At 45.6% G+C, this 21,261-nt stretch overlaps 1 protein-coding gene across 9 annotated transcripts in view; it reads left to right on the forward strand.

Moving 5' to 3' along the window:
- LOC106565902 (chromodomain-helicase-DNA-binding protein 5) overlaps positions 1–18,704 on the forward strand; it is a 48,678-nt gene extending 29,974 nt beyond the window's left edge. For 3 of the 9 annotated variants that reach the window (XM_014133571.2, XM_045691724.1, XM_045691723.1), the window contains 29 exons: positions 950–1,161; positions 1,389–1,520; positions 1,881–1,998; positions 2,093–2,284; positions 2,611–2,811; positions 2,930–3,067; positions 3,315–3,436; positions 3,687–3,860; positions 3,978–4,119; positions 4,327–4,576; positions 4,689–4,813; positions 5,012–5,279; positions 5,454–5,626; positions 5,866–6,040; positions 6,620–6,706; positions 6,852–6,940; positions 7,029–7,162; positions 7,297–7,441; positions 7,688–7,853; positions 8,333–8,412; positions 8,660–8,879; positions 9,023–9,112; positions 9,257–9,418; positions 9,662–9,770; positions 9,920–10,052; positions 15,014–15,275; positions 15,364–15,527; positions 15,725–15,851; positions 16,142–18,702. In XM_014133571.2, coding sequence (XP_013989046.1) covers positions 950–1,161; positions 1,389–1,520; positions 1,881–1,998; positions 2,093–2,284; positions 2,611–2,811; positions 2,930–3,067; positions 3,315–3,436; positions 3,687–3,860; positions 3,978–4,119; positions 4,327–4,576; positions 4,689–4,813; positions 5,012–5,279; positions 5,454–5,626; positions 5,866–6,040; positions 6,620–6,706; positions 6,852–6,940; positions 7,029–7,162; positions 7,297–7,441; positions 7,688–7,853; positions 8,333–8,412; positions 8,660–8,879; positions 9,023–9,112; positions 9,257–9,418; positions 9,662–9,770; positions 9,920–10,052; positions 15,014–15,275; positions 15,364–15,527; positions 15,725–15,851; positions 16,142–16,266 — 4,515 coding nt within the window. In that variant the 3' untranslated portion in view covers positions 16,267–18,702. Of the gene's footprint in view, positions 1–949; positions 1,162–1,388; positions 1,521–1,880; positions 1,999–2,092; positions 2,285–2,610; positions 2,812–2,929; positions 3,068–3,314; positions 3,437–3,686; positions 3,861–3,977; positions 4,120–4,326; positions 4,577–4,688; positions 4,814–5,011; positions 5,280–5,453; positions 5,627–5,865; positions 6,041–6,619; positions 6,707–6,851; positions 6,941–7,028; positions 7,163–7,296; positions 7,442–7,687; positions 7,854–8,332; positions 8,413–8,659; positions 8,880–9,022; positions 9,113–9,256; positions 9,419–9,661; positions 9,771–9,919; positions 10,053–15,013; positions 15,276–15,363; positions 15,528–15,724; positions 15,852–16,141 lie in introns of all 9 variants that reach the window. The other 6 variants (XM_014133573.2, XM_014133574.2, XM_014133572.2 and 3 more) reach the window with 6 other exon arrangements.
- The last annotated feature ends 2,557 nt before the right edge of the window (positions 18,705–21,261 follow it).

A 21,261-nucleotide genomic window follows, 5' to 3' on the forward strand; every position in this document is an offset into this window, starting at 1 on the left:
GTATACTGTATAGCCATGTTATTTTCTACTCCCTATATACTGTATGGCCATGTTATTTTATACTCCCTGTATACTGTATAGCCATGTTATTTTCTGCTCCCTGTATACTGTATGGCCATGTTATTTTATACTCCCTGTATACTGTATAGCCATGTTATTTTCTACTCCCTATATACTGTATAGCCATCTTATTTTCTACTCCCTATATACTGTATAGCCATGTTACTTTCTACTCCCTATATACTGTATAGCAATGTTAATTTTCTACTCCCTATATACTGTATAGCCATGTTACTTTCTACTCATTATTTTCTATTGTTATAATATCTTATCTTTAACTGTGCATTGTTGGAAAATGACCCATAAGTAAGCATTTCACTGTTAGTCTACACCTGTTGTCTACAAAGCATGTGACAAATAATATTTAATTTGATTTGAAATGATAGGCCTACTGTAGTAGAATATTCTGAATTATTTCATCTCTTTCTGATCAGGAAATAAATAAAGTGCTGCTCGTAGGCTATCAGACAATCAAACCGAATATTGATGATGTAAATCAAGTGTTATCAAGTGTTATGCTACTGTGGCAGTACTGTTGATATTTACACTAGGTAGCTTGCTACACACACTCGACCTGTGACTGCATTTCAAGCCATGCATGTTTGGATACCGGGCGTGCGCAATCTCCGTACAGGCAAGGGTGGGGGGTGGTGAACTTGGGGGCAGTGGGTTCAGAACAACAACGACAAAAACAGTATACAAATGTTTTTATAATTATACCACCACTCAAAAGGGCACTTGGCCAGTGGAGGGCGCAGGTACACCACTATTTGTGGACTTGCCTGCTTACAAGACAACACGTCACAGCACATTGTCACAAATATGACAAGAATATACTTTTTCCGCAGCATTGTTGGTTAAACCATGCCCTTGTCTCTGGTGTGTGCAGTTAGAGCTGTACCACGCGGTGATGTACCGTAACTACCAGCGGAAGAACGACATGGACGAGCCCCCTCCTTACGACTACGGCTCTGGGGAGGAGGAGCTGAACAATGAGAAGAGGAAGAGTAAAGACCCGCAGTACGCTGCCATGGAGGAGAGATTCTACCGCTACGGCATCAAGCCAGAGTGGATGGTCATCCACAGGATCCTCAACCACAGGTGCTCACTCTATACACACCCTGTCCTCTCCCTATAGGGACTTCCTCTCGCCCAGACTCACACTCACCACTTTATACACAATGGAGTAAAGACAGTCATATCTACAGCATCCTAAAACATTTTTGTCCCAGGTTTGAAATGTGTACAAGTAATTGTCTTTGTATTCTGAGGTTCAATCCAAAAGCTCACAGAGTTTTGACGGTCATTGTTCCTTGCGTTCCCTGCAGTTATGATAAGGATGGAGATGTGCACTACATGATCAAGTGGAGAGACCTGCCCTATGACCAGTGCACCTGGGAGGTAGATGACTTTGACGTCCCTGAGTATAACCACAGCAAACACTCCTACTGGGACCACAGGTCAGCTCAGATCTCACACTTTGTTTTAGCTCTCTCTGTCTCTCTCTCTGTCTCTCTCTCTCTTTCTTTCCCTCTGTGTCTCTCTCTCCCTCTCTCTGTCTCGCTCTCCCTCTCTCTCTGTCTCTCTCTTTCCCTCTGTGTCTCTGTCTCTCTCTCTCTTTGCCTCTGTCTCTCTCTCCCTCTGTGTCTCTCTGTCTCGCGCTCTCTCTCTCTTTTTCCCTCTGTGTCTCTCTATCCCTCTCTGTGTCTCTCTGTCTCGCTCTCCCTCTCTGTGTCTCTCTCACACACACAAGCATATTTGTTTCACATGATTTCACATCCTGAGTTGACTATTTGTTAATGTCTACTGGGATTTGACAGGGAGCAGATGATTGGTGATGACCAGCGCCCCTTAGTGGTGAGAAAGGGAAAGAAGGGTAAAGAGGAGGAGGAGAAGAGGAGGGAGAGAGAAATCCCCCCTGATGCCCCAATTATAGATGTGAGTGGCCATCATTACTAGGGACTAAAACATACAGTCCAATTGGCTTAACAATCAACTGATATACCTCTGGTTGTTCTCTCTCTGTCACTAGCCTACCATCAAGTTTGAACATCAACCCTGGTACATCAATGCCACTGGGGGCACCCTGCATCCATACCAGCTGGAGGGTCTGAACTGGTTACGGTTCTCCTGGGCACAGGGCACAGACACTATCCTGGCAGACGAGATGGGCCTTGGCAAGACTGTCCAGACCATCGTGTTCCTCTACTCACTCTACAAGGAGGTGGGTGAGGAGGACAGGCTCATACAGAACAGGGGTCTATTTGTTTGGTATTAATGTTCTATGACGTTATTAAAGGACAAGTTTTCTCTTATACAACCAAATGTCTATTTTTGATGTAAATGGAATTTTATAGAAGGGTCCAGACACCTTTTTCTATAACATGCCATTTACATCAAAAATAGACATTTGGTTGTATAAGAGAAAACTTCTCCTTTGGGTAAATACAACACAATAGAATCAGTACTGATTAAAGTAATACAATTTATGTTGCATATATTGTCAAATAGTGTCTTTAGTCATGACTGAAACATGTCCCCCCCCTTCAGGGTCACTCCAAAGGGCCATACCTGGTCAGTGCTCCCCTGTCCACCATCATCAACTGGGAGAGGGAGTTTGAGATGTGGGCCCCAGACTTCTACGTGGTCACTTACACTGGGGACAAAGATAGCCGAGCGGTCATCAGGGAGAACGAGTTCACTTTTGAGGACAGTACAGTCAAGACAGGCCGCAAGGTCTTCCGTATGAAGGTATCCCCATGAACTACACTTACAATGTATTGAATCTCAGTGAACATCGACAAGCGTGTAATTTACATAGAAAGGAGAGTGGTTGTCATATCTAGAATCTCTGTTTTGGTCTTGACAGAAAGACAGTGCCATCAAGTTCCATGTGTTGCTGACATCATATGAGCTGATTACCATTGATCAGACCATTCTGGGCTCTATTAACTGGGCCTGTCTAGTGGTGGACGAGGCCCACAGACTGAAGAACAACCAGTCAAAGGTAACCCAACACCTCAAATTAAACCAATGCATTCTACAAATTGATGTAATTGGTCATTATTGTCTTTGTCACTGGTAAATTGTCTAATAGTCCGTTTCTTAAGATCTAAATTCTGATTTCTTTACAATGTATTATCAATATATTATCCATCTCCTCCCTTTCAACTTCATCAACCTCGTATATAATTATTACTCAACTCTATTTGTGGCTTGGTTGAGCCTCTAATGTCTCTGTCACTGTACCTCAGTTTTTCAGAATCCTCAACGGTTATAAGATCTACTATAAGCTGCTACTGACTGGTACTCCTCTGCAGAACAACCTGGAGGAGCTGTTTCACCTGCTCAACTTCCTCACCCCAGAGAGATTCAAGTAAGAGCTGTACTGTACCTCCCCCTAGGGCCCCTCCATTAGCCTGGCAGTCTGCTATGGGGCCTGCTACCTGCTGCTGTAGCAGAGCGCAAAGACCTACTGCTTAGGGAGATGCAATGGTGACCACAGGGTCCTCCTTACAGTACTGCCTGAAGCCAAGGCTTCCATTGCTCATTTTAACATTGACTGTACCGTCTTTACAAGGTATCTATAAACTGTTTTGCTGTGTCTGTGCTCTCTCTGTCTGCAGTAACCTGGAGGGCTTTCTGGAGGAGTTTGCAGACATCTCCAAGGAGGACCAGATCAAGAAGCTGCATGACCTGCTGGGCCCACACATGCTCAGGAGACTGAAGGCTGATGTCTTCAAGAACATGCCTTCCAAGACAGAGCTCATTGTACGAGTGGAGCTCAGCCCCATGCAGAAGTTAGTTAGTCCTCTTCTAGTACTTTTCTATTGGACCTCCCATTGTTGTATAAAACCTCTTCTGAGTTGTACCCCGAGGCTTAATCCCGCCTCTCACCTTTGACCTCTGACTAACAGGAAGTACTACAAGTTCATCCTGACACGGAACTTTGAGGCGCTCAACTCCAAGGGCGGGGGCAACCAGGTGTCCCTTCTCAACATCATGATGGACCTGAAGAAGTGTTGCAACCACCCCTACCTGTTCCCCGTGGCAGCCATGGTGAGGGAGGGAGGGAGGGAGGAGAGATAGGAGAGGGGGAGGGGAGAGGGCGTGATGCGGAGGAGAGAGGGCAAAGGGAAGCCATGTATTGTAGAAGTTTATAGGTTGCCAACATGCGGGTATTTGTGTTTATCAGTGAGAGTTGACTGTCTGTGTGTGAGGTGCTGCGCTTTCTCATTGGGTTATTTGCTCTTTGTGTAAATGCAGGAGGCGCCAGTGTTACCCAATGGCTCTTATGATGGGAACCAGCTGGTCAAGTCCTCAGGCAAACTCACCCTGCTCCAGAAGATGCTGAAGAAACTCAAAGATGAAGGACACAGAGTTCTCATTTTCTCCCAGATGACTAAGATGCTGGATCTGCTTGAGGACTTTCTGGAATACGAGGGCTACAAATATGAACGCATCGATGGAGGCATCACAGGGGGGCTACGACAGGAGGCTATCGACCGCTTCAATGGTGAGTTACGCAGCTGTTCTGTCTTTGTCCAGCAGGGAGCAGCACAGACAGCACTTATACTCACACACTTGCGTACACACTCCATGACTGTGTGACTTAATTTCTACTGCAGCACCGGGTGCACAGCAGTTCTGCTTCCTGCTCTCCACCCGAGCTGGAGGCCTGGGCATCAACCTGGCCACGGCAGACACCGTCATCATCTACGACTCAGACTGGAACCCTCACAACGATATCCAGGTACTGTGGGACATGGTACACACTAAGACAGGCTACATAATAAACTGTTGTCTGTATGCATTAGAACCCTCACAGTGTTGTGAATAGTCTCTTTCCATTTCTCTTCCTCCTTGACTCCCTGTTCTGTTTCTTTGTTTCTGTATCTCTCTGCCCCTCTCTCTCACTCTCTCTCTCCCTCCCTCCATCTCTCTGCTGCAGGCATTCAGCAGGGCCCACCGTATAGGTCAGAACAAGAAAGTGATGATCTATCGCTTCGTGACACGGGCCAGCGTGGAGGAGCGCATCACCCAGGTGGCCAAGAGGAAGATGATGTTGACCCACCTTGTGGTGAGACCCGGCCTGGGCTCCAAGACCGGCTCCATGTCCAAACAGGAGCTGGACGACATCCTCAAATTTGGCACTGAGGAGCTCTTCAAGGATGAGATGGAGGCGGCAGCTCGGGCCATGGGTTCCCACCAGAAACTGTGTAAGACTAATGATGCGCGTACTGACTACAATGTGTCACAATTACAATTAATTTCTGTATGAAAAAGTCAAACCTGTTTTGCCAGGAACATATCGACGTTTTTAACTGATTTGAACAAGATGTAAATCTGTGTTCCTCTGATACAGTATGTTGTGAATCTTGTGTTTATTCCAGGGGACATAAAGGATGGAGATGAGGGTAGTGTCATTCACTATGATGACAATGCCATCTCCAAGCTGCTGGACCGTAGCCAGAATGCTACGGAGGACACTGAGATCCAGAACATGAACGAATACCTCAGCTCCTTCAAGGTGGCCCAGTATGTTGTCAAAGACGAGGACGCGGAGGTAAAGGACACACACACTCAGACACACTCAGTCAGCATCGGAGGTGTCTATGTCTAGGAGTGGCTCTGTTATGTATTCTCACATTGTCTATGTGTATTCAGTCGTCTCTCTTCATTGTATTCTCACTTTATTCTGTAGTAGCTAAGCTAACCACTATGTTTACCCAGTAGTATCCTTGTTTCCTTGTTCAGTATTCTCACTGTGTGTGTGTTCCTGTGTGTGTCTGTGCGTGTGTTCAGGAGGAGCCCCAGCGGGAGATCATTAAGCAGGAGGAGAATGTGGATCCAGACTACTGGGAGAAGCTGCTGAGGCACCACTATGAGCAGCAGCAGGAGGACCTGGCCCGCAACCTGGGAAAAGGCAAACGCATCCGCAAGCAGGTCAACTACAACGACACGTCTCAGGAGGACCAAGGTTTGCCCCATACTGTACTGTACACTCTGGCCTGCATTTCTCTTCTGCTTTAACAGGAACTATATGCTTCTTCCCCCTCCTAGGGAAAAGTTTAGTGAACTAAGCATCCCTCTAGATATACCTCTGGTAACACGAGTGGCACACTATACCTCTCTTTGGTTGTGTGTCTATAACTATAGCAGCTTGCTTGAAAATAGTGACACATTTAGAAGCTGTATTGCTTTATATTGCTTTAGCTTTACAGTATGTAAGTTGTGTTGCGGTGCTCTATAACACTATCCCCCATAGTTCAACAATAGGTATTTGAGACTGAAGGGGAACCGTTTTAAAACCCATCTAAAGCAAAAGCACACTCAGAGACGAAGTGTTGATGAAGTGCACAGTCCACCAGTGTAGTGGCTGGGAGGACCGAGCAGACAGAGGCTCTGCTGCTAGTCAGTAGAGGGTGCCTGCCCCCTAGTGGAGTAGTGTGCATGCCCACTGTAGTGGTCTGCAGTGCCAGCCCCCCCCTCCCCCTAGTGGGCCCCTGCAGAAGTGAATGCACTGTGCTGTTTCTCTCTGATCTGATCTGTGGCTCAGAGTGGCAGGATGATCTTTCAGACAATCATTCCGAGTACTCCGTGGGGTCCGAGGACGAGGACGAAGATTTCGAGGAGAGGCCGGAAGGTGGGTGTCAATGAGACCTGCGTAATCACTACGTTATAGATAACTCGCTCAGTGCCAGCTCTGCTCTGTGTAGATGGGCCTGGAACCTATCATTGGTAAGATGTTGCTGAGGCACCTGGCTGATGGTGGGGGTGTTTCTCTGTAGGTGGGCGCAGGCACTCTCGCAGACAGCTGAAGAGTGACAGGGACAAACCTCTGCCACCCCTGCTGGCACGTGTAGGGGGCAACATCGAGGTAAGGAAGGAAGCACTCTGGTTTTAATTTAGTAGACAACATGTGTGTGCGTGTTGATTTGACTAGTGGGTTTAATGCCCTGTGGCAGGTGCTGGGGTTCAACACCCGTCAGCGGAAGGCCTTCCTCAACGCTATCATGCGCTGGGGCATGCCTCCTCAGGACGCCTTCAACTCTCACTGGCTGGTCAGAGACCTGAGAGGGAAGAGTGAGAAAGAGTTCAGGTATTTAAAGCTCATCTTGTATTCAGGAGTATTTTAACTGGGATTCAACGGCATCTCAACAGTCTCTACTGTTCATCATTACGTCCCATTCAAATGCATACCTGTCTGTGTATGATGTCTCCCTGTCTCTCTAGGGCCTATGTGTCCCTGTTCATGAGACATCTTTGTGAGCCGGGGGCAGACGGGGCGGAGACCTTTGCAGACGGTGTCCCACGAGAGGGGCTGTCCCGCCAACATGTCCTCACCAGGATCGGGGTTATGTCTCTGGTCAGGAAAAAGGTACACATCAACCAATCATTAAAATTAACCAACCAATCACATAAGTTAAACCCAGCAGAAAACAACTAGTTCCCCTCCTAACTGGGATGAGAAATGTCTTGTAGCCTATGTTTAGATTTAGTAAGGTTGGTTCCCAGCCTTTAGCATCTGGTTTTAGATAGCATGTCTTCAATACAAAGTCTAGAATGGTGGAGAAACCCAGTGTCTTCTCATAGATTGCTAACTCACTGTTGTGTCTGTATCCAGGTCCAGGAGTTTGAGCATGTCAATGGAAAGTACAGCACTCCAGACCTGATCCCACTTGGACTAGAGTTGAAGAAACTGACTGAGAGTCTGTCCTCTGACCCCAACACCCCTGTCCCTGCCAGCCCTGCAGCCACACCCCAGCCTCCAGGCACTCCTGTCCCACCAGGTCAGAGTCACATTTGTTTTTTGTTTTTTTGCCAGGTTAGTCTCATTGAGATAAAAAATATATATATATATTTTCCAAGAGAGACCTGGCCAAAATAGCAGCACACAGTTTCAGACATAATTACAACATAAAACACAAAGCACCACAGTTTAAAAACATACATTTACACATTGAGCAGGCAAGAAATATTTGGGAAGGTGTGGTGCGTCTAAGGGTCAAAACATTGACAGCCCCTCACTTTATTGTCCACCAGAGATTTGAGCCTAGCTTTGAACTAATTCAAGAAGACCAGCTCCTGCAGTTTCATGTCCATTTGTAGCTTCTTCCAAGTGGTGGCACGAGCTACACATCCTTACCTTGTCCAGTGTGGAGTGTGTGTGTTTGTTTGGGTGTGTGTCTGTTTCACTTATGTTAGTTCATTAGATTCATTAAACAGGAAAGGAGAGACAATGTTGGTGATTGATTTGCTGTTTTTACAGAGAAGATGGACTCAATCTCAGGGCCTACTGAAGACAAGGAGACCACAGAACTAGAGTACAAGAAGCTACCAGAACTGGAGGTCAGAGTTCACTCCTCTTCTTCTGAAATGTTCCTTAATTGCCTTGTCTCTTATCATTCTTATCCCTCTATCTTTTACTGTCTTCATACTGTTCTTTTCCCCTACATCTAATTGAATCGTTCTTATAATTCAAAACATATGCCACCTTCTAACTATCACCTTATAATGTAAACTGACTCTCTCTCTCTCTCTCTCTCTCTCCCCCCATCTGTCTCTCCCTCTCCATCTGTGATGGTTGTCTCTCCAGACTAATCTAAGTACAGAGTCATCTTCCCAGGTAGAGAAGACAGACAAGGCTGCTGACAGTGATGAGACAGTGAAGGGCAGCACAGAGGACAAACCAGTCTCCTCAGAGGAGAGTAATGAAAGGACAGACACACCCTCCACACTTCCAGAGCCATCCACCAATCCTAAAGAGCCTCCATCCAAACAGACAGAGCTGTCGTCCAATCAAAGCTCACCAAAAGGTGAGTGGTGCATTACATGGTTATTATGATCCAATGAGATGTAAATGGTTAATGTATTGGCTTTGGTTTGTCCCACCTCAAAAAAGTCAGTTGTGACATTTCTCTGTTTTGATTTGGCCATGTCTCTGTCTATGACCCCCTAGCGGAGCCTTGTAGAGAGACAGAGAAGTCTTTAGATAAAGGAGACAGTGATCCTGCCCCAGCCAAACCTGAGGAGAAGGAACTGAAGCCAGGTAAATGCAGAACAAGAAAAACCTGAAAACCTTCTCACTCTTTGAGTAGCAAGAGTGAAAGACACATTACTGTATATTAGTGAGGTAACACTTTTTCCTGAGGGTGGAACTCAAAAATGGAATCTAGTCAATCCATTTACTTAGTTTTTTCAGACGAGCCCAAGAGCGAGGACATGCCAGTGCCCGAGGGCCGGCTGAATGGTGAGAAAGAAGCACAGGAGGAGACGGAGGACATCAGGAGGGAGGTGGAGAAGAACGGCTTCAAAATGAGGTTCATGTTCAACATTGCCGACGGAGGTTTCACAGGTGAGGGATGAGCAGGAGATACAGGTAGTATAATAATATAATATATGCCATTTAGCAGACACTTGTATCCAAAGCACTTATTCGTGCATATATTGTTTGCATGGGTGGCCCCAGCAGGAATCAAACCTACAATCCTGGTGTTACAAGCGCCATGCTCTACCAATTGAGCCATACAGGACAGCTGAGGTATAGGAAGGAACACTACATGTTTGGTCAGGTCTATTGTTTGTTAATCTCTGTCAGAGCTACACACCCTGTGGCAGAACGAGGAGCGGGCCGCTGTGTCATCTGGGAAGATGTATGACATCTGGCACCGTCGCCACGACTACTGGCTGCTGGCTGGCATCGTAACGTATCCTTCCTCTGCATCTTACAGAGCTGTTCAGAATTCACAGTGCACAGTAATTCACTTGTCTGGTCTCAGAGGAGCTGAAGTCTTAAAGCTATTTGTGATGTGAAGTTATTTTATAATGTTTGTTTTCACTGACGGGGGAACCTCAGACATGGCTATGCCCGCTGGCAGGACATTCAGAACGACCCACGTTATGCCATCCTCAATGAGCCCTTCAAGACTGAGATGCACAAGGGGAACTACCTGGAGATGAAGAACAAGTTCCTGGCTCGCCGCTTTAAGGTGAGACGCTTTTTGCTGTCATACAAACACATTTGTGAACATCCTGAATCTGAATAGTGGGCAAAACAACAGCAGGCAACATTCTCTCTCTCTCTCTCTCTCTCTCTCTCTCTCTCTCTCTCTCTCTCTCTCTCTCTCTCTCTCTCTCTCTCTCTCAGTGCATGCTGGGAGCATTTTGTAGTTGAGAGGCTGTGTGGAGGGCTCTGTCCATACTTATTTTCTTGATTCTTTCCTTGGTCTTTTCTTTCAATTTTTTTTCTTCTATGGTGGAGGATTAAAGCACTGTTAGTTTAGTGGTACCCACATTTTTTTTTTTTTTCAAAGTTAGGGAGGAAGAGGACAGCGTTTTAGTTTCCTGGGGTTTGAACGGTGTGGTGTGCGCGATGGCTTCGCAGCCTAGCGCGGTGGAGACGCTGTCATTACGGCATGGATTCAGGTGTGTTCCTGAAAATGGAGTTAAGGTGGAGGAGGTTCTGCTCGCGGTCAGCGAACAGGTAGGAGCTGAATTTATACATTCTGCATCCAGAATGAACAAAGCTGTGGTTGTGTTCATGAAAAGAGTACATTTGGTGTGTAGGTTGATTGCTAGTGGAATATTTGTAAGGGATGTGTTGGTGCCGATTTCTCCTCTTTTCGACTCCTTCGACTAGGGTGGTAGTTGCGAATCTGCCTCCATTTATTACAGATGATCAAATCCCGAAAGTGCTGAGTCGGTTTGGTAAGTTTACTAGTGGTTTTCGTGCCAGCACAGATAGTCTACGGTGTTTTGAGTGTGAGGATTTGGGGCATAAGAGCTTTGCGTGGTCACATAAAGACCGTAGACAAGGTGAGGGTACAAGCCCCAGTGGGGGAAATCGAGGTCAACGTGCAGGGGGCCATGGAATCGCAGTGGCTGGGCCTAGTCATGCTATAGATGGTGGTGTAGATGAGGCTGGGCCTAGTCATGACATGGATGGTGGTGGGGTCTAGTCATGACATGGATGGTGGTGTAGATGAGGATGGGTCTAGTCAGGTTATGCTAGTGGATGAGGAGAGTATAGTGGGGAAGGGTAAGCGACTGGGGGTTGTGGAGGACGGTGTCAAGTGGAAAAGGAAAAAGGGGGGAGAAGAAAGGAGGTGGGAGGGGAGAGGCTGGTGTGGTCAAAGGCACTAAGGAACCTTTGCCTGCTGCTGGGGGGAGGCCCCAGCTAGAGAGAAAGGGCAGGTGGTCAGGATGGGAGATGGAGATGAGGAGGAGGAAGGTGAGTCTGAGGAAGAGGACGATGAGGATGCTTTCTTTTCAGACTCCTCAATGGGTCCAGAGCTGAGAGGCAAAGGGTCAAAGTACACGGTGAGGGAACTGTCAAGGTTCCTGAATGAGACTAAAGGGAAAAAGGTTCATCTTGAAGCTTTTTTTTTTGCGATCCGGGAAAGTTTGTAAGATCAGTACAACACGCTATGAAAAATGAGGGGCATGGTGTCCTCTCACCCGGAAACGTTTTAGGTTGAGGAAGTGGGTCACAACCGTGCGTAAGGGTCTACCTTCAGACACTGTTTAGATTAATCATTTTTTTATGGCACTGGGTCTATTTGAGCTTTGCTATTGGTCTTATTCTTTGCTGGCTTTTCTCACACTTCTTATGGAGACTCTTCGGGTAGGCTCGCTTAATATAAAATGGTGCCAGAGATGCGGTAAAGAGAAGTCTGTTGGGGTGAATATGTAAAACAAAAAAAAGTACAGGTGATGTTTCTGCAGGAGATGCATAGTGATGTGGTGAATGAAGTCGATTGGGGGCTCTGGTGGAAAGGGGCAAGTATGCTGAGCCATGGAACAAATGTTATTGCAGGGGTGGCAGTCCTTTTTGCACCGGGTCTGGCCATAAAAATTTGCTCCTCAAAGGAGGTGTGTAGGAGTAGACTGCTTGTAGTAAAATCAGAAATTAACAGCAAGGGTTTTGTCCTTATAAATGTGTATGCGCCTAACACAGGGAGAGAGTGTCTTAGACAGGAACTCTCACAGGTAGCGCCTGAGGAGACGCTGGTGGTTGGCAGGGACTGGAACTGTACGATGGATTATACAAAAGACTGAAATGGGGAGGAGCCTCATTCAGGCTCAGTGGGGGTGTTAATGGACATCATTAAGCAGTTTGACCTAGTGGATGTTTGGAGAACTGGACTTCCCAGCACAAGATAGTATACATGGGTGAAGGTCTTTGGGCTGGGGTGAGTGCAGCCCGACTCAATCGGTTTTACATGTCCAGGAATCAAAGCAATAGTCTGTTGGGCGCTACCATTATCCCGGTGGGTTTTTCAGATCACCACATAACCATGGCTCGACTGTCTATTTCACCAGGGCATCGGCAGGGATCCTATTGGGAGTTTAATGTCAAGTTCTTACAAGATGCCACTTTTCCTCAGGCTTCCAGACTTTTTGGGAAAGATGGGGGCATCGAAGAGAGGAGTATCAGTCTCTGAGTCAATGGTGGGATATTGGAAAAGTCCAAATTCGGCTATTCTGTCAACAGTATACAGCTCTCTCATCCTCAGAGGCTAGGGGGAACTTGAGCATAGTATCAGTGAAGTGGAGGTAGAGCTGGCGGGGCAAGGCAATGTAGGCCTTCAGGCTAATTTAGCTGAATTACGTAGGGACCTGGGCAGTTTACATTGGGACCTTAGTATAAAAGAGTTTTATACTGAGTTGTTTATGACAGAACTGTGTGATCCTATGTGTGCTGAGGTTTTGTTTGCAGAACTCCCTAAGCTCTCTCTGGCACAGAGGGATGAAATGGACATTCCCATGAACTGGCAGAGGCCGTAACCCAAATGTCCCCCGGCCGTGCACTGGACTGGACTTCTTTTGCGTGTTGCATGAGTGCATCGGGGTAGGAGAGTTGCCAATGAGCTGCCGTCGGGCTGTTCTGACTCTCTATCCCAAAAAAGGGGACTTGTGTGAACTTGGGCGGCAGGTAGCCTAGTGGTTAGAGCGTTGGGCCAGTAACCGAAGGGTTGCTAGATCGAATCCCAGAGCTGACAAGGTAAAAATCTGTCGTTCTGCCCCTGAACAAGGCAGTTAAACCACTGTTCCTAGGCCGTCATTGTAAATAAGAATTTGTTCTTAACTGACTTGCCTAGTTAAATAAAAATTGCAATTTCTTTTTAAAAAAAGAACTGGAGGCCTGTGGCATTGAAGGGTATGTGGTAAAATATTTGCTAAGGTCCTCATTTACAGACTGAAGTCCCATTTGGACTCTATAGTACACAAGGATTAAACTTTAAATATTGTGTACCGGGACGCTCATTCACAGAGATCTTGTTCTTAATCAGGGACATGTTGGAGTTGTCGAGAGTTTCTAATGTGAACTTTGGACTGGTCTCATTAGACCAAGAGAAGGCATTTGATAGAGTGGACCATGAGTATCTGTTTAATGTGATGTCTGGGTTTGGGTTTGGGGAAAGGTTTTTGGCTTGTGTGAAGATGTGTATCCTGGGGCGTCATGTATGGTCATGGTGGGAGGGGGGCTCAGTAGGACCAGTCGGTGAGGCGGGGCATTAGACAAGGATGCCTTCTATCGGGGCAGTTATATATACTAGCCATTGAGACTTTTTTGGGCCTCCTATTCAAGAGACTGCAGGGAGTTTGCTGGACAGGCATGGTGTGTTGACAGGCATAGCATTGTCGGCATGGAGGGATAAGCCCCCCCCCTCTACTTCCAAGGGGTTCGAAGTGGGGTTGTGAAGGGCTTAACATTTTGGGGGTGTACCTGCGCTCGGAGATGTGGGTCAGGAAGAACTGGGAGGGGCTGTCACAGGCTGTGGTATTAAGACTGGCCAGGTAGAGGTGGCTCCTGTCCCAAGTGTCATATAGAGGGAGGGTGCTGATAATCAACAACCTGGTGGCATCTTCCCTGTGGCGTAAACTGGCTGTTCTCAACCCTGTCGCCGGTCTGCTTGCAGACCTGCAACGCAAGCTGGTGGATTTTTTCTGGTCGGGCCATCACTGGCTGAGAACGGCAGTGTTGTATATGTCCGTACACGAAGGAGGACAGGGCCTGGTGGAACTGGAGAGCAGGGTGGCTGCATTCCGATTGAAGGCGCTGCAGTGACTGCTGTACCATACTGATGTTGGCTGGAGGGAACCAGCATGCGCGCAGCTGAAGAGAGTTGGCGGATTAGGGTTGGACCGGCAGTTGTTCCTCATGAGGCTGGAGAGGCTGAGTACAGCAGGTCTCTCTGATTTTTACTAAGGCCCACACAAGAAGGGGGTGTGGAGCCTGGGCTGTGGGTGTGGGAGGAGCCTATCTTCAACAACCCAGTCATCCTTTTGAGATCGGTTCAGTCGGCCACCCTGCAGAGGCAACTGATGGCAGCGGGTTTACTAAGGCTGGGTGACCTGAGACTGCTGGGGGAGGAGGGGTGGAAAACCCTGGAAGTCCTGGCACAACAAACAGGACTGACATCTCTTAGGCTGCTGGAGAGATTCCGGGGGGAGGTCCAGGAGGCACTGTCTGAGCCGGTGAGCGGCGAAACGGAGAGGGGCTACCAATATTTCCGCCACTGCAGGTGACGGCAGAGCCTGGGGACTGGCAAGGGTGTCTGGAGGACTTTTTAGATTTTAACACGCCGAGCCTGTCAGAGTTTGGGGGAGTGGGAGGTAAAGCCTTCTACAACCTCTGCATTAAGGTGAGGAACATTAGGAGCCTAACAGGAGTGAAGGCACATCAGTGTCAGGGGGTATATGGGGCGGAGAGAATGGTGGGTCTTAGATGGAGGGTGCTCTACAAACTTCCAGTACCAAAGAGGTCAGGGGACCTCCAGTGGAGGGTTCTTCATGGAGCCCTGGCCACTAACAGCTGGTTGGCATGGGTCTGCAGTACAGGGGATATTCATTTTTTAAAGGGGGGAGGGATGGTGAGGTTTTAATAAAATTAAATGAGGATTTATTATTAAAGAAAGACAATGTCAAAAGTCTCTCTCTCTTTTAGCTGTTGGAGCAGGCTCTGGTGATAGAGGAGCAGTTAAGAAGGGCAGCGTACCTGAATATGACCCAGGACCCCAACCACCCGGCTATGGCCCTGAATACCCGCTTTGCTGAGGTGGAGTGTCTGGCTGAGTCCCACCAGCACCTGTCCAAGGAGTCTCTGGCTGGGAACAAGCCAGCCAACGCTGTGCTGCACAAAGGTCTGTCATCTCCCAGTGTGTACACAGCAGCAGGACTAAAACACTGTCTACAAACTCAAGATCTGGGTGAATAAAAATTAACTATTGCATCAACTGTAGATAACATTGGATACATTAGTGCATTCTTGTCATTGACGGTGTCTGTGTGTTCCAGTACTGAACCAGCTGGAGGAGCTGCTGAGTGATATGAAGGCAGATGTGACGCGGCTTCCCAACATGTTGTCCCGGATCCCCCCGGTGTCTGCCCGTCTGCAGATGTCTGAGAGGAGCATCCTCAGCCGCCTCACCAGCCGTGGCAACGAACCTCCGCCCCAACAGGTACTGTACAGGCATTGGCTCAGTTATGGTGATAGGTGGGTTAGGATTCGTACAATTAGGTTTAGTTTGGTTGGAGCAAGGTTAGGTTCAGGGTACTGTAGGTTTGGCTTGGTTTAGTTGGAGTGGTTTGGTAAGTCATTTTGGTTGATATCGTCATTGACAAGATGTGTAAATTGTGTTCTGTACTCTACCTCCAGCCGTTCGGCCAGGGCTCATTTGCCTGTTCCCAGATGTACAGCACTGGTTTTGGGGGCAGCTTCCGGGGGCCTGCGGGAGGAGCCATGGTCAACTACAGCCAGATGCCGCTGGGACCCTACGTCAGTGGTAAGAGGCCTGTCTCTGCACGACTGTAGGTCTAACTGTAAGATGAGATGTTCCTTATCTGAACAGCCGAGGACAGAAACTGCAAGATAACTGAAAAAGATGGAGCACTGTAAGATGAAATACTGCTCTGTGTCCCTTTCTAATAATATGTTAGGGAATGAAAAGCTTAAAATGTTTTATGTGGGTCATTTATTTTTCTGAGCACCCTTTCTTTGATATCCCTGTTTGATATCCCTTCACCCCCACCCCCCCTCCCCCCAAATGATTCCCCCCGGGGCCCCCTCTTCTAGTGTCCAACGGCCCCCCACCCCCGTCCAGCCACCTGGACAAGAAGTCCTGCGACCCGCTGAGGGACGTCACCACCCCTGACCTCAAGTCAGGCAAGCCCAGTGATGTCATCTGTATTGAAGATTAGATCAGCTACCCCAAAATTGATCTGGAGTCAGCCAAGCCCAGGGATGTCAACTATTATATAAATGATTACAGAATCTTCGCCCCCCCCTTCCTCATCCTCCCCTCCTGCAAGAAGTTTTCTGTCTATCGATCAGAGGATAAACCTAGGAATAATACACAGATGTATTTATCTATCGTATCAATTGCACTTCTATCTTTCGAGGATTCTTCAACATACTTCATGCAGTAGCTATTTGCTTTTATGACTTAGGTTGGTGAGTCAAGCAGAGGAACTGTCTATTAGGATGTGAGAGTCAAACGACCTCAGACGCCCAGCTTCTGCTAACTGACACGTGGAAGGGAAGTGATCTTATAGAATGACTGGAACCGCCCTGTCTGAAGGGGAAAGTATTGGCTACAGGAAGAGCTGCAAAAAGTGAAAGTACACATGGTGCATGAGCTGGTGGAGGTGCCAGTGCTCTGGAGCTGCTGTAATGAGAATCATCTGTGTCTATTCATTGACTTTAGGCCTGGCTCTGCTCCTTCATTCTGGGTCTTTTCCTTCTGCGTTCATCTTTTGCCTATTCTTTGTGCATCGGGACAGACCTCTGCTGGAGCAGTGTGCTTTAGCTACGTACACATAGAAGGAAAATAGAACTATGAAGGCATAAGGCTCCCATCCTAGAATTATAGCGATCATAAGTGGGTGCTGATACGGCAGCCAATTCTGTCATTATGTTTACTACGTGTTTGTTTTTATAGTTTTATGGCAGAGCCTTGAGTTGGAACTTGTAAGAATAAGAGTGACTTTAAGGAAGTACAGCTACACTATGCCTCAACCCCTAAAGACTGCCATCTCCCGCCTCTGGAGAAAGTGATCCTAGTTACAGAGCTGCATTAGCTATTAATATACTAGGGGTTCTCCCTTGTAATGTACATAGTTCAAGAGACTGCTGTTTATTTTGCCTTGCATAATCATTGTGAATTTGACGCATACATGCATAAAACTGTAACAGGCTGGATTAGTGCAAAAAGTGAAGATCACAGAAGTTACTAGCCTATTTCTGCAAATGATATGGTACATGTATTTCTTTAATATTTGAATGTGATTATTGGCCAAACTCCAGGGCCATGAATAGTGTGTGCTATAAACAGAATCTCCTCCTGTCTGTCATATGGTTGGGATGTCAAGCTAATTGTGTGCTGGACATGGTGCTGGATGGGAGTAATTCTGTTGCCTTTAACACATACAGTTATTGTGTTATAGTTCCCCAAAGCGCCTCCTTCCCTCCCTCTTCCATTGTGAGAAATTAAAAACTAAAAAGTGCTTATGACACTACGTCACCTTTTGGCCTAGGTTTCATGTTTTCCATGATATGTGCGTTATTGTGTGTGCTTCTTTTTAAGGTAAAGTGTTATTTCAGAATGTACTGCTTTAGTGCCACTTAAGGAGGTCTGCTCACTCCATGGCCCTGATGGCTAATGTCCCAGATTGTATGCTTGATAATCTTATAAATGGGTGGAATTATTTCCATTCAGAACTGAGGGCAGTGGTTGAATAAGATAGCTAATTCAATCATCAATAGATTATAATCTTCATAGAGTTTTTGATAGCCATCAAGGACCAAGGTTGGATAGCCATACAGTAAAAGTATCAAAAGCTGTTTTTGTTTTCTTGTTTTTTGATGTTTTGTTTTATATGGGTTCCTTGGAAGGGAACTGTTTATTGCATTACGTGTTGTGAGGACTAAACCGTATCAGAGCGACAGCATGGATTCACTTGACAATACTTTTTATTCCATCTGTCTGCTAATGTGATTGTCCAAAGTGAAACTACCTTTTTATATGTTCAATGAGACTTCATTTGTTGAGATTTTTCATGAATGTGTGTATTACATTTACTCATTGAAAACCTTAAAGGCCCCAGTGCAGTCAAAAACGTGATTTTCCTGTGTTTTATATATATTTCCACACTATGAGGTTGGAATAATACTGTGAAAATGATGATAATGCCCTTTTAGTGTAAGAGCTGTTTGAAAAGACTGCCTGAAATTTCAACCTATTTTGGTGGGATGGAGTTTTGTCTTGCCTGGTGACATCACCAGGCAGTTAATTAGTTAACAGACCAATTAGAAAGAGAGTTCCAAACCTCTCAATAACAGCTAGTTTTCAGTTTGCCCTCCCCACTCAGACCACTCCCAGACAGTCCTGGCAAAATTCTTGCTTGAGATATTGCTCTTTGCTAAAAAGCTATTTTTGTTTCATTTTTATCATTTTAATCGAAAACAATCACAGTAAGGTACTTAATTGTTACCCGGAAAGGATTATATATTGACATAAGAACGTCTGCATTGGACCTTTAAATGCGATGTTTGCTCTTATTTTTCTCTCAAAGACTAGAGGCATTACACTACCGTTCAAAAGTTTGGGGTCACTTGGAAATGTCCTTGTTTTTGAAAGAAAAGCAAATTTTTTGTCCATTAAAATAACATCAAATTGATCAGAAATACAGTGTAGACATTGTTAATGTTGTAAATGACTATTGTAGCTGGAAGCTGCATATTTTTTATGGAATATCTACATATCTACATGTGTTGCATTGAGACTGGTGTTTTGCTGGTACTATTTAATGAAGCTGCCAGTTGAGGACTTGTGAGGCATCTGTTTCTCAAACTAGACACTCTAATGTACTTGTCCTCTTGCTCAGTTGTGCACTGGGGCCTCCCACTCCTCTTTCTTTTCTGGTTAGAGCCAGTTTGCACTGTTCTGTGAAGGGAGTAGTACACAGTGTTGTACAAGATCTTCAGTTTCTTGGCAATTTCTCGCATGGAATAGCCTTAATTTCTCAGAACAAGAATAGACTGACGAGTTTCAGAAGAAAGGTCTTTGTTTCTAGCCATTTTGAGCCTGTAATCGAACCCACAAATGCTGATACTCAACTAGTCTAAAGAAGGCCAGTTTTATTGCTTCTTTAATCAGGACAACAGTTTTCAGCTGTGCTAACATAATTGAAAAATGGGTTTCTAATGATCTATTAGCCTTTTAAAATGATAAACTTGGATTAGCTAACACAACATGCCATTGGAACATAGGAGTGATGGTTGCTAATAATGGGTCTTTGTATGCCTATGTAGATATTCCATTAAAAATCAGTCGTTTCCAGCTACAATAGTCATTTACAACATTAACAATGTCTACACTGTATTTCTGATCAATTTGATGTTATTTTAATGGACCAAAAATTTGCTTTTCTTTCAAAAACAAGGACATTTCTAGGTGACCCCAAACTTTCGAACGGTAGTATACATATTTGTATTGTTTTTAATGACACGGCTATAGCCCTCATGTGGAGGTCTTGAGAAAGGAATTGTGAATGGACTGTCCTGAACTGAAGAGATGACTGTATACATGGTGTGATTGTAGCTCTGCTCTATAGGCTTTTTATATGAATGTTCTGAGGTGCTCTGTTGGCTGAATAGTGTTACTGCACAGTGTCTGCCTGTGTCTGACTGTCTTCTCAGACAAAGCACTTTACCTGAAGTTTTACTGAGTGCAGTATCGGCCTTGACTGACCTCATTCAATTACAAACACAACAATATATATTGGCCAGTTGAGATAGGAATTCCTAACAAATAGGGCACATGTCAGTTCTTAGGCTACTATTTTGCCCCCAATTTAGTGCGTGTTTATCAGTGCTGTTCTGTCCATGGAGTGTATAGTCCCAGTGTTTCTGTTCAGCCTGTTACTCCATTTGTAAGTCATATGAGGGTCACTGTGTGGACTAGCTATAGTGTAGGTTTGGACAAGACCCACACACCTTGTCATTGATTGAAATAGTGTTACTGGATAGCAGCATATAACAACGCTATGTAAATACTAAGATTTACAGTGCTTTGTCTCTCTCATACTCTTATCGATCATGTACCTAACTACACAGTATGCATGAGAGAAACTGAATGTTGCAGGGTAGTTGCCATAGAACTGCAATGTGCGCACCGGATGTGTTCAATCAAATCCACATGTCTGTTTCCTTACGGAGTGCTGAAGTGACTATGAAATGCAATCAAACTGAAGTCAGTATGAATGTAATGTGTTTGTAAGAAGGCCTCAGTCTAATACTATAAATATATTTACAGTGTATGTACATGCTTATACACAAGGCTTCAAAAGCTACCAAATGACCCTGGTAAAGGCACCTTTGTTGCAGTGAATGTACAGCATGTGAAATCTTTTGTATGAAGGTTCACTTTGGTAAAGTTCAGAGATGGTTGCTCTGCGTAGCTAGCTTTGAGAGAGACATTGAATTCAAGCAGTGTTATAATGGTACAGATGTTTGTGCTAAATTGCAAATGAATGAAAAAAGTGAATTGTCATCTTTTACTTTGTACTCTGTGTATTTGTTCAATGTGTTTTAATAAATCCTCTCAACAACAATAGACATACCTCATTGCTTAAATGCACATCTGAGAAAATAAGCTAATTCTCAGTTTGAGTATGTGTGAGCTGTGAAGTTATATATTTTAAGGTGACTTTCTTTTGCTGAGAGTGAAGCCCACAGGGCAAAAGGAAGGTTGGCTGCCCAAAAAAAGACATGGAACAGCACAAATGAGGAGGAGATGAAGGCAGGAACCACCTGGAATGAAATCAACAAAACGTTCCAGAACAGAGTTTTCTGGAGATGCAGGTCTGAGGCCCTTTGCTCCACTAGGAGCTGAAAGGAATAAGCCAAGTAAGTCAAGTTGCCTTGAAACATCAATAAAGAGAATGAATAAATAGTTTGACTTTAGAACTGCAGGCTTGTTAATGGCGCTTGACCTCCGATCAACTGTTACCTCATCCTGATGTCTGCCAGTGGTCCAGATCACTCACTGCCTTGCCGTAAAGTAAATGAACTTAGGAGCACAAATAGAGCCATTGACATAATAGGTCAGAGTTCAAGACATTCAGCCAATCACAGATTTTACGTATATTATTCTCTTACCTTGAACAGATAAATTGACCAAAATGTTTGCACCT

This window comes from Salmo salar, chromosome ssa12 (genome assembly GCF_905237065.1).
Source record: "Salmo salar chromosome ssa12, Ssal_v3.1, whole genome shotgun sequence".
NCBI lineage: Eukaryota > Metazoa > Chordata > Actinopteri > Salmoniformes > Salmonidae > Salmo > Salmo salar.